Genomic DNA, 12,343 nt, shown 5'->3' on the forward strand with positions numbered 1-12,343 from the left:
GTTTACAAACGTCAATTGTTTATTTTCTGTCAAAACTCTGTTGCCAGGAGGAAAAAGGGGCGCTAACAAAACATTCAGGGCCAGATCCACGTAGCCCGGTGCTTCTTTACGTCCGGCGTAGTGTATCTCAGATACACTACGCCGCCGTAACTTACAGTGTATTTTCCGTATCCTGAAAGAATTTGCGCTGTAAGTTACGGCAGCGTAGTGTAACTGTGTCAAATTCAAATGGATGAGATGGGGGCGTGTTTTATGTTAATACGTCTTGACCCGACGTAAATGCCGTTTTTTCGAAACGTCGCATGCGCCGTCCGTGGGGGTATCCCAGTGCGCATGCTCCAAATTAACCCGCAACAAGCCAATGCTTTCGACGTGAACGTCATTCTACGCAAAGCCCTATACGCGAACGTTTTACGCAAACGACATACACAACGGAAAATTTGACGCTGGCCCGACGTCCATACTTAACATTGGCTGCGCCTCATATAGCAGGGGTAACGTTACGCCAGAAAAAAAGCCTTACGGAAACGACGTAAAAAAATGCGCCGGCCGGACGTACGTTTGTGGATTCGCGTATCTAGCCAATTTGCATACTCGACGCGGAAATCGAGGGAAGCGCCACCTAGCGGCCAGCGTAAATATGCACCTTAGATCCGACGGCGTACTAAGACGTACGCCAGTCGGATCTAGCCCAGCTTCAGGCGGATCTTGTTTTGTGGATACAAAACAAAGAAATACGCCGGAGCAACCTAGCAGTTACGTGGCGTATAAATAGATACGCCAGCGTAACTGCTTCGTGGATCTGGCCTTCAGTGTGCATGAGGCCTAAGTGTGGTTTGCCAATTGCCAATAACAAAACATGAAATATGCTCATTATAAATGCACACTGCTGACTTATATATCATTTACAATATGTGCCAAGTAATGAGGTCCTGCAGTTTACATATCAAAGCAGAAAGCTTTTTTTCTTCTGAGTTTGGATAGAGTGGGATGAATTAGAATTCCAGTGAGGTTTTAAACAACTAAACTTAAAAAAAAAACAGCACTCCAACTCAACTTCTAAGATGAATGTTTGCTGAAGTCTCATATCGGTAATGTTTTGAGGATATGCAAACACAGAGAGTCTGTGTACACTCAAAACATTGGTGTTTCTACTGATATGGGACTTCAGCAAACAGTCATCTTGGAAGATCAGTTGGAAGACAGACTATTTTCTATGTTTGGATTTGGACTGTTTGGCTGTTTAGTCAAGCACCCACTCCTACAGACGTGTTATACAAGGATTGTGCAGTGTGGATTTATGTAGTAGAGGTTTTTTACTATCTGGGGTCACTGTTACGCTGACCTTAGACAGCTCTTTTGGCATCGGTCAAGAGTTGCCAGACTACCAGTCCAGAGCTTGTTCCAACGTATCTTACTTTTCATGGTACCAAATTCGGTCAGTTCAGCAAGGACCCATGTATGGGCATGTATGGGCAGGAAAGGACCCATGTATGGGCTATGGGCTAATTCCTAGCATGCATCACAGCTTTGGCAGGAAGTTCAATATTATGAAAATACTATGATGTTATTAAAATATTTATAAACCCAATACCAAAAATGAAACATATTGCAGCTTACCAGTCTTTAGATGTGATAGCTGATTAGTTTTCTTTTTTCAGGCTAACAACATTTTATGCAAGTATAGAAAAATACCTGTTGATCCTGATAGAGTCCAGTGTCCTTGTAAAGCCCCGTACACACGATCGGAATTTCCGATGGAAAAAGTCTGACTGACTTTTTCCATCGGAAATTCTGACCGCGTGTATGCCTCATCAGAGTAATTCCATTGGAAATTCTGATTAATTCCATTGAAGTTTACATAGAGAATATGTTCTATTTCACTCCGATGGAATTCCGTCAGAATTCTGATGTGAATTTGGTCGGACAAAGGTCAGATCATGTGTACAGGGCATAACTTCCTGTGCACTGAACTGAAATCTCAAACAATGCTTTTAGCTTTTCAAACTATCTCAGTAAACCAGCTCTCATTAACAAACGAAGGAACACCTAACAGGACTTGTGAGAGCCACTGTACCGTTTTTGCTTAAACCAGGATTTGCAAGGTAATCACTGCTGTTGTGATATCTGGAGGATCTGTGGGACATCTGAGTCAGCAAGTCGGTCCATTTAAAGGCCCTGGCTAGGGTGTATAGCCACAAGCTTATACTACTTGGCTTCTGGTAAGCCTTCATTTCATTAGGTGATCTGGTGATGGTGGCACTTAACAAGTGACAGCTATTTTTATTTATGTTCATTTTGCAATACTTCACTATGCATATATTATTTCTTTGACACATATATCTGCCGACGATCCATCTGGAGATTCCTTGATTGGTTCCTACCCGGTGTGGATGTCTTAAAGGCCCAGGCTGGGGTTTACAGTCGCAGGCTCGTTATGCTTGCCTTCTGGTAAGCCTCCATTTGCAATAGGTGTTATCCTTGGTGGTGGTTGTTTGTTTACTGGACCTCCAATTATTTGGACTGGTCTCTACACAAGATTTATTTTTCCTTTCAACTGGGAGTACAGCAGCAAGCTTTCTGGCTTGTCTTAGCCAATTGAACTTTAATTTACAATTGGACTTCCCTTATTCACTTGCAAGGGTTATTCCGTTCACATATTGTTCTTCATCATATAATTTGTATTAGTTTAATTTCTTTGGTATTAACTGTGCACAGCGCAACTCCAATTTTTTTTCCCTTTATCTCAGTAAACCACACAACCCTTCCACAAGTTCTTAAAATGAGAAGATGGGGAGGTGTTCTTTGGTTATAACGCACTTCCTGTTTTAGGGTGAAAACATGGCTTCTATACAGATACAGTTCAGACAGTGAGTGTTGTCATCCTAGGACAGGAAGGAGTGTTAATGTCAGGATTACCAGGTACAAATAAAGGAGAAAAGCCTGAAAAACAAACAAAAAAGAAAGCCAATGCAGCCACCACATCTAAGGACTAGAAAGCTTCAATATTTAAAAAAAATTCTGCTTGGGTTAAAATAAACTTTAATCGTGGCTAGTCTCAGTTACAGAGCTAAATATTTGCTAAGAAAAGGGCAAAGATAACCCCATGCAAAATGTGCAACTTTTTCCATAGTTTTCCCCAATTTGTGTTAGGTGGATTTATCAAAATACATAAATATCAATTAAAAAAGGTAGACTAGCCAGTTATATCAACTATTTACAGATAGAATTTACAATATTACATATTAGGAAAAACAACACTCTACCTTAGACCCTCCTGGCAGAGGCACATCATCTGAAGAAGAATAGTTGGAGCTGTTTAAGAAGACCGGCTTCAGTCTAGTGTAAGGTGTGGGGGAACGCGCTGCGAAATTGGCTTGTACATTCTCAAAGGCTGGAAACAGCATCTCACACATTAACTGGAAAAATAAAAAAAATATTTTAATTAGTTATATTTTATTATTCAGAATCTGCTTAGGATGAAAAAAAGATGCTTGACCATGAGAAAACCTTAGTGAAGTATATTCCAGGTTCTATAGTTCTTATTTCTTTCTATGTGTAAACCAATGGAGCAGAGAAGCGTGAGTATAGTTTTTAAACTACAGTCAATACTGTCTTCAAATTAGGGTATGTTTGCCTCTGCTTCATTCTCCACAGATGTGATTAAGTTACTCATAGACTCGACTGGAGGCAGTGGCTTAAGAAGATTAGTTCAAAGGCCAGAGGTCCAAGAAGTGTTACAGAAATCCCAAACAGCAGCTTAAAGGATCTGGGAGTGGAAGTGTGGCGTAATTTCCATGTTTCACTCAGTTTTCCATGCTTACTAGTTTAAACTGTCACCTGTGGAGTGGAGCTGTAAAAAATGTCATAAAATCATCTGTTCCTCACGGAGTAGTTCCTACCTACAGTCACTCAGAACCTATTATCCTGCTAGTATGTCTGCTTCGTTTACCAAGTTCTTAATTATGCATATCTCTACTCCCCTTCATGATTTCTACATTTGATATTTGTATCATTGTACATTCTAAAGCAGGATATACATGGACCGAAAATTGGCCAGTTCAACAGGAACCGGCCTAATTTTGCTCTGTGACTACTGCTGCCTATTCAACAGAAGCCTGTCTAATAACTCGCTTTTGTTGAATGGCATTCGATGGAAAACCAGCATTCGATGGAAGACCAGCATTCGATGGAAGACCAGCATTCGATGGAAGACCAGCATTCGATGGAAGACCAGCATTCGATGGAAAAAAAACAGCATTCGATGGAAAAAAAACAGCATTCGATGGAAAAAAAACAGCATTCGATGGGAAAAAAACAGCATTCGATGGAAAAAAAACAGCATTCGATGGAAAAAAAACAGCATTTGATGGAAAAAAACAGCATTCGATGGAAAACCAGCATTCGATCAATGTGCTTGAACAAACAAAAAAACCTTGAGCTGTATACTCTGCAATAGTTTTATGTCAACTTAATTTTTTTAGTAAAAGCAATCTTCTATGGGTCTGTGTTTGCCTTACTGCATCCAACTGCATTTCTGGCAGTAAAAACATTTATCTTTTTGGCCAGATTGCATCCAGTCACAGATTAGTTGAGGGATTTGTGGTTACATTTTGGGACACTGTGATCTTTGTGATAGCATCTCTTATCTTGTGTTTCTCAAGGAAGCCAGCAGCATCCTTGAATGACCATCACCTGTGTAAACATATCGTTTAATTTGTGTTTTTTAGTGTGAAATGTGTCTTCCTTTTATGTTATACATGCATAATTTTAATAGCAATTCTTCTTTATTATAATTTTCTAAATTTATTATTTTAAACTTCTACTCCAGCAGTAGCAGCCTGTCCATTAGGGGCGCCCCCCCCCCCTCCCCATCCATGCGTCCAGCCCCCTAATCTATATGCAGGGAGCTGGACGCATGGATTCCAATGGTGTTTTATTTTATTATTTTGAAGCACTTGATTGGAGCCAGAAGCCCTAATAAGGTTTCAAAAAATGGTGGGCTCAGTCCACCCGGTTGTGTGACAGAAGCAAATTAATATTTGCTATTGTCACACTGATTCTCCTCTCAGCCAATCAGGAAACAAGTCCTGAGAGCGGTCACCCGATTGGCTGAAAGGACAGGCGATCATATTGGACACCCAGGAAGAGGAGGGAGGAGACGCCCGGCCGCCATGAGGAGATGAATGAGTAGCCGCCGCCCAGAGGGAAGCACTGTCCGATTGACCCAAACAACCGACCCACGGGTGGAGTGGGGATAGTGGGTGACCTGACCGCCCGGGGGGGGGGGGGGGGTTTGGTTGTGGGTGCATTGCTTGACGTCCCCCTCCAAAAGAAAACACACCAGCTGCCACTGTTTTCCAGCCATGATGAATGGGGATTGCGTGGCCCATATATGGCCTAAACACTTAACATGTTGGCTGTCCTTTGCCCTGTTTGTTGTAAACAAATCTACAATAAAGATTTTGGACCCCTAATGATTTTTTTATTTGGTGCTCTCTTTGACCTACTACACTTATATTTCTCAACTCAGGTGAATGTCCTCTCCTGGGGATCCCCATCTTTGTGATGAGCTACCTAATAAAGGCCAATTGGACTCAAATAATGACTTTATCCACATTTTGATAACCTGTGAAACTGCATTCAGTGCCCCTGTACTGCTATTTATCGTGTAATTATCTTGGTGCGTTAGCAGTGATTCATACAGTACCATTTTGTTCATACAGTACCATTATGGCTAAGTTGAAATGCTGCAACACACATTTTTAGATGCAATGTCTCAGTTAAAATTGGACATTTTAGCTGGAGGTCTAATGTAAAAATGGGTGGTGGTGCAGGTGCCTCTGTATAGCTACAAGGGAACGTCTCCTAACCTCTCCTATAAAACCTTAGATCATCTGTATAGAGGAGCACAGGAATAGTTTTGAAAAAAAAAAATAAGTTGGCAGCTACAGATGTATTTTTCACACATCAGAAGGCACAGTATGACAATATGGTAAGCCCTGACTGTGCCCTTTCATGTAGGCATAAACAGAACCATTAAATGGTAAAATTATGGGCAGACATGAAAGACAATCAAAACATCTAGAGCGGGTTGCATAAAGTCATGCTTGTGAATCATGAAGAAAGCAAGGAAAGAATTTTACTTCATATCTATAAACCTTTAACTTTACATTACTAAATAAGTTATATACAATTTAAAGCGGTGGTTTACCCACAATAACAACATTTTAGCATTAAATTAGGCATAGTAGCGCGAGCTACAGTATGCCTGTATTTATTTTTTTTGCCCCGTACTCACTGTGCAATCCTATAGTGAAGATTCCGACTCCCCGCGGGGAATGGGCGTTCCTATCCAGAGGGAAGATGATTGACGGCCGGCTATGGCACGTCACGCTCCCCGAAGATAGCCGGAGTAGATCTCGGCTCTTCACGGCGCTCTACGGCGCCTGCGCACAGACTATGCGCAGGCGCCGTGAAGAACCAAGTCCTATTTCGGCTATTTCCGGAGAAGCGTGACGCGCCAGAGCCGGCCGTCAATCATCTTCCCGCGGGGAGTCGGAATCTTCACTATAGGATTGCACAGTGAGTACGGGGCAAAAAAAATAAATACAGGCATACTGTAGCTCGCGCTACTATGCTTAATTTAATGCTAGAAAAAAAAAAATTATAGGGTGAACCCCGTCTTTAACCTCAATATACAGTATAAATGCAATGAAAATACTGCATGCAAAATCAGACATCAATTACAAATCTACAGCACATTGACATACAAGAAAAATGTACACTTCTACCTATACAGAGTAGGTGCTGAGGATGTACAATAAAAAGGCACCATCTGAATGGCAGAAATGCTTCAGATAAACATGATTCTAAATATGCTTTGCTGGTCATTAAAACATATTATCAGCAATTTAGGGATGAACACTACATTTTTTCTCCCCTCAAATACCTTTTTGACTGTGCCAGGTTTTTTTCAGACAGAAAGAAACTAAAACTATTCCACTCGAGAGTTCCATCTGCATAAACATACAAGAAAAAGTTGTCTACCTACCAGATGTCACCTAATATTGTCTCTTGCTTTAGTTAAGATCATTGGCCCGGATTCAGAAAGGAGTTACGTTGGCGTATCTCCAGATACACCATCGTAACTCCGAATGAGGGCCGTCGCATCTCGGCGCCCGATTCATAGAATCAGATACGCCTCACTGTTGCCTAGATACGAGCGGTGTAAGTCTCCTACGCCGTCCTATCTTAGGGTGCATATTTACGCTGGCCGCTAGGTGGCGCTTCCGTTGATTTCCGCATAGAATATGCAAATGAGCTAGATACGCCGATTCAGAAACGTAGTTGCGCCCGGCGTATCAATATACGTCGTTTACATAAGGCGTCGGTCCGGCGTAACTTTACCCCTCATAAAGCAGGGGTAAGTCATGTTAGGTATGGACGTCGGAAACGTACGAACAGGGTCGTATTTTACGTCGTTTGCGTAAGTCGTTCGTGAATAGGGCTGGGCGTAGGTTACGTTCACGTCGACTAAGCATTGCGCGGGCGTAATTTACTTTGAAAATTCGACGTGATACTGAGCATGCGCCGTTTGATAGGAGCGTCATTTACGTGGGGGTCACAAAACATTTACATACAACACGCCCCCTACCAGCCTAGTTTGAATTAGGCGGGCTTACGCCGTGTCAGATACACTATGCCGCCGTAACTTAGAGCGCAAGTTGTTTCTGAATACGAGACCTGCCGCTCTAAGTTACAGCAGCGTAGAGTATCTGAGATACGCTACGCCCGCCTAAAGATAGGCAGATCTTTCTGAATCTGGGCCCTTGTGTAAAAACTGTTCCTTAGCTCTGCTACAAACAGTCTACGTATATGGGCTCAATACATTTTGGTCTCACTGGCTTCCTAAAACCCCCTTCTGGGACCAAACAAGGGAAAGCTGGGTATTAACTGGTTGCGTGTAAGCTGGTAGAGGCATTTAACATAAATGATTTGCAGGAATTTTATGTCAGCTAGGAAATTCCTGGTGCCACTCTATAATTTAGGGGATAAACCATATGCTCATGTTCTTGGAGTAGGCTGAGAAACCAAGAGGGTGCTGTAGCATCAACCAGCTGGGAATTAGTGACATCACTGGTCAGTGTACATATATTTGCCAGCATACAATGGATCCTAAAAAAACAACCTAAGCCTTTTTTTTTTTTTTTTTTTTTCAAATAAGCCACACCACAATGATAAAGAGCAATGTTTCGGGGCTATGCAGGACCCCTTCGTCATCTTATGCCTGAAGGAGGGGTCCTGCACAGCCTCAAAACATTATCATTTTGATGTGACCCTTTTGAGTGAAATCATTTGCCAATTATTTGAAAATGTATAGTGTGATGGTAAATATGTTCACTGATCTATAATTTAAGGGGGTTATATACAGATATTCTGGAGCCATCTAGGAGGGCTCATATAAAAGAGGCACTACATCATATGTACATTTTAGTTGGTTGGGTCTTCTGCTGGATTCTCATACATTATGGGAACTTAGCTAGTGATATCACTCTGCAATAGGTCTTGGCACTGTTCCTAGCCATCGTGCCATATGCAGTGTTCCTATCCACTTTTGGTTGTTTCCACTCCACCTGTTGCATTCTCCATAGTATAAAATATAACAGAAATCCAGCAGGAAGAATAGGATATCTCAAGTGCCGAAGTAGGTATGTTGACCTGTCACTGCTAGCATCCCTAAGAGATACAAGAAAAAGTTAGATGTTCTAACACCCCAGCATCCACTGAATGTCACTTTTGGGTAGACAGACCTTTCCCTTCAACATTTTTCAAAGAACAATTGGTAAAGAATAAGTCAATTAGTTAAAAAGGTAAAAATCCAAAAAGGGAAACATGGTGAAAATATGCACCGATATATAGATCTATATAAAGCACTGATATGAAAGGATGTATAGAATGATACCTTTTGTGCTTCTGACTTTACTGAGCTCCATTCAGGATTTAAGGCAACACAATACAGAAACTCCTTCAAAGACTCCTCCATCATTCCCAGTCCAGACAGAGCTTGCGCTTTCACGTAATGCCCCTATACACACACAGCAATGTTACATACTTTAAAAGCAATTAACCAAACATCCTGTACCATGCTTTCTAAAAATAATCCTTTTTGGAACACAGGATTATATTAATGGTAAACGACATGATGTTCTCTAGAGAAATAAAAAAGTACTAATGAGCTCTTGCTTTTCAAAAGGATATATGGTATGTCTCAGAAAATAAAATGAAAAGGTGGCATGTGGTCCAGAGGAGGAGCAGGATAATTGGTAATAGCATCAACTATTTGCATGCATTATAAATGACCATGCAAATTAGAGGGTTAGCCGAGTCATGTATAACTCTGAAATTCTAAGTTAAAATAGTGTATGCATGCTTTCCCATAACGTTTCCTACATGCTGTGTTGGACAAGCTGTAGGACCAAGCTTCCTCTGTGACCAAATAAGTTTCTCAGCTGCTGTGCAGGCCACAAAGCAGGGCCTAGCATTATCTATGACCAACTGACTTGATCTCTGCTGGCTGCACATAAACTTTCCACATCCCCCTTTAAAGTGGTACTATAGGTTCAAATGTCATACTTACCTCCACTGTGCAGTTCGTTTTGCAGAGAGTGGCCCCGATCGTCCTCTTCTGGGGTCCCACGGCGGCTCTCGCAGCTCCTCCCCACAATAGCAAACCCCTCTGGGAAGCTCTTTACAGAGGGGGTTACCTTGCGGGCGCACTCCCGTTTCATACACTTGGTGTCCATAGGCGCAGCCCCCCCCTGCCCGAAAGCACCCACCCCCCCCCCTCATGTTGAGGGCATGCGGCCTGGTATGGTTCAGGAGGGTGGTGGCGCTCGCTTGTCCCCACTAACTTTCCTGACCTGCCAGGCTGCGTGCTCAGATATGGGTCTGGTATAGATTTAGGGGGGACCCCCACGCCGTTTTTTTGGAATGGGGGTTCCCGTTAAAATCCATACCAGATCGAAGGTATGCATTTGGAGGGGGAACCCATGCCTTTTTTTAATTTAAATTGGCGTTGAGTGCCCCTTCAAGATTATCAGAGCACAAGTCGCATGCCAAAGTCGGATCCATTAATATAGGATCTGACTTCAGAAAAAAAGTAGTGCAGGGACTACTTTGAAGTCGGCACAACTTTGCAGTCCCAAATCGTGGGACAAGTCGTATAAGTGAGAAAGGGGCCTTAGGCTGGGTTTACACTGGTACGACACGACTGTCATCCTACTTTGCCCTGCAACATCGGTCCTACATTGGTCCTACTTCCATCCGACTTGAATGAACAGGATAAAATTTTGCTCCGACCTTGAAAGTCTGACTTGCCTTTAACCAATCAAAGAAATCCCAGTGTGACATAAATTCCCTTTCTGCTGTTGTAATTACCATGTCGGTTGTCACAAATCTGATGGTTAGGACAAAGATCCGACTTCAATGATATTTAAAGGGCTGAAGTAGGACCAAAGTAGTGCAGGAACCGACTTATGTCGGACCAGTTAAAATGGCTCTCATAGGGAATCATTGATTTAAACACATCATGCAACATGTACTCCCAAAGTATGTCATACCAGTGTGAACCCGGCCTCATCTGAGATCTGCCTGCATAAATAGATTTGTTCTAGGACTTTTAGCCAGTTCTCTGCAGCTGATCCTAAAAGGTGTGACTTCAAACAGCCTGCAGCTCTCCTGTAGTTTATAAACAGATAGGTGTAAACCCATGAACAATCTCCTTCTATAAGTTAGTAAAAGTCTAGAGTCTCTTCAGTGCAGTAAAGGGCTCATAAATGCTTAAATAAAAGTGTAAATGCTTTTCATAGTGAGCTCCTCGTTTTACCTTAGGCCAGAGAGGTTGTTTTCTGCAGACACAATCCGCATCATTAAAAGCTTGCTTGAAGTTCTTCATGGCTGAGTGGAGCTCCGCTCGCTGCACTTTAAGCAATGAATCATTGGGAGCTGTGGTAAAAAAAAGAAAAAAAAAAAAAAGAAGTAAAACTTTTGCTACTAAACAATAAATTCAGAACAATGCAATCTTATTAAATTGCAAATCTCCAGTAATGATTAACCTTCCCAAATCAATTTCAAATTTGTCTCAACTAAATTTTGAGATAACAAAACTGAAAAATAAAAAAATAAAATGAATATGTACTTAATGATGATAGGGCACAATGCATAATACAATATACACCACCTAACCTTGACTTTACCTTTCTTAGGCCTCGTACATACGACCGAACATGTCTGCTGAAACTGGTCCGCGGACCAGTTTCCGCAGACATGTTCGGTCGTCTGTACGGCCGACCGGACAATTTTCCGGCGGATCGGACAGGTTTCCAGCGGACAAATGTTTCTTAGCATGCTAACAAACATGTCCGCTGGAAGCCTGTCCGTCAGACATGTTCGGTCGTCTGTACGACTCACCGGACATGTCCGCTCGGCCGAAAGCCCTCGCATGCGTCAAAGTGATTTGATGCATGCGTGGAAGCATTGACCTTCCAGGGTCGTGCACGTCGCCGCGTCATCATCGCGGCCACGTCACCGCGTTCGCTGTCTGCGGGAAATTTGGTCTGATGGTGTGTACAACCATCAGACCAAAATCCGCGAGCGGACATGTCCGATGAAAACAGTCCGCGGATCGTTTTCATCGGACATGTCCCATCGTGTGTACGAGGCCTGAGGCTACACAATGTGAGCTCTACTACACAGGGACTGCAGGAGGCTGATACAAGATCAAATTTGGGTACTTAGCTGCTTCCATTTCATTCTATACCAATGAATACTGTGCTGTATTAATCTCTATCTGTTATAACTGCCTGGAGTTCAGCTTCAACATGAGGCTTGGCATAACCTATAATATATGAAATCCACCACAATGAACAGAAATCCAGCACATCAACATGAACAAATAGAGCATTGCTCCACATTTGCCAGTTCACACACTTTTAGTCCCACTAAAAATAGACTCACGATTCCTTATTATGAGGCAGAAGGGGAAAATGCAGGGCTGCCCTATATTTAGAACACTCTGTACTAGGTACACTAGCTGCGATTCCACATAACAGCCAGCCAATAATAGGGCCTAATTATACTTACAAGAGGTCAACATATTTAAATGGAAATGGGTCATATGCAGTAGGGAAGGCTTTTCAACATGGCACAGAATTAAGATTAAAAGTTTTTACTGAAAAATTATAGAAATCACACAGCAAGCATACAGTAGGTGAACCCGATTTTGTGTCAATCTCGCTCTCTTTCTCGGCGAGATTGAGCACCTACGAGCCCCATCGCGGGA

The 12,343-nt window shown here is 42.3% G+C and overlaps 1 protein-coding gene across 1 annotated transcript in view; it reads right to left on the reverse strand.

The window, feature by feature from the left end:
• The window catches only part of LONRF2 (LON peptidase N-terminal domain and ring finger 2), a 77,954-nt gene that overhangs the window by 25,057 nt on the left and 40,554 nt on the right, over positions 1–12,343 (reverse strand). The window contains exons 2-4 of the mRNA XM_040336367.1: positions 10,889–11,007; positions 8,966–9,088; positions 3,267–3,419 (exon numbers count right to left, since the gene is read on the reverse strand). Of these exons, the coding sequence (XP_040192301.1) occupies positions 3,267–3,419; positions 8,966–9,088; positions 10,889–11,007 (395 nt within the window). The remainder of the gene's footprint in view (positions 1–3,266; positions 3,420–8,965; positions 9,089–10,888; positions 11,008–12,343) is intronic.

This window comes from Rana temporaria, chromosome 2, assembly GCF_905171775.1.
Source record: "Rana temporaria chromosome 2, aRanTem1.1, whole genome shotgun sequence".
Classification (NCBI taxonomy): domain Eukaryota; kingdom Metazoa; phylum Chordata; class Amphibia; order Anura; family Ranidae; genus Rana; species Rana temporaria.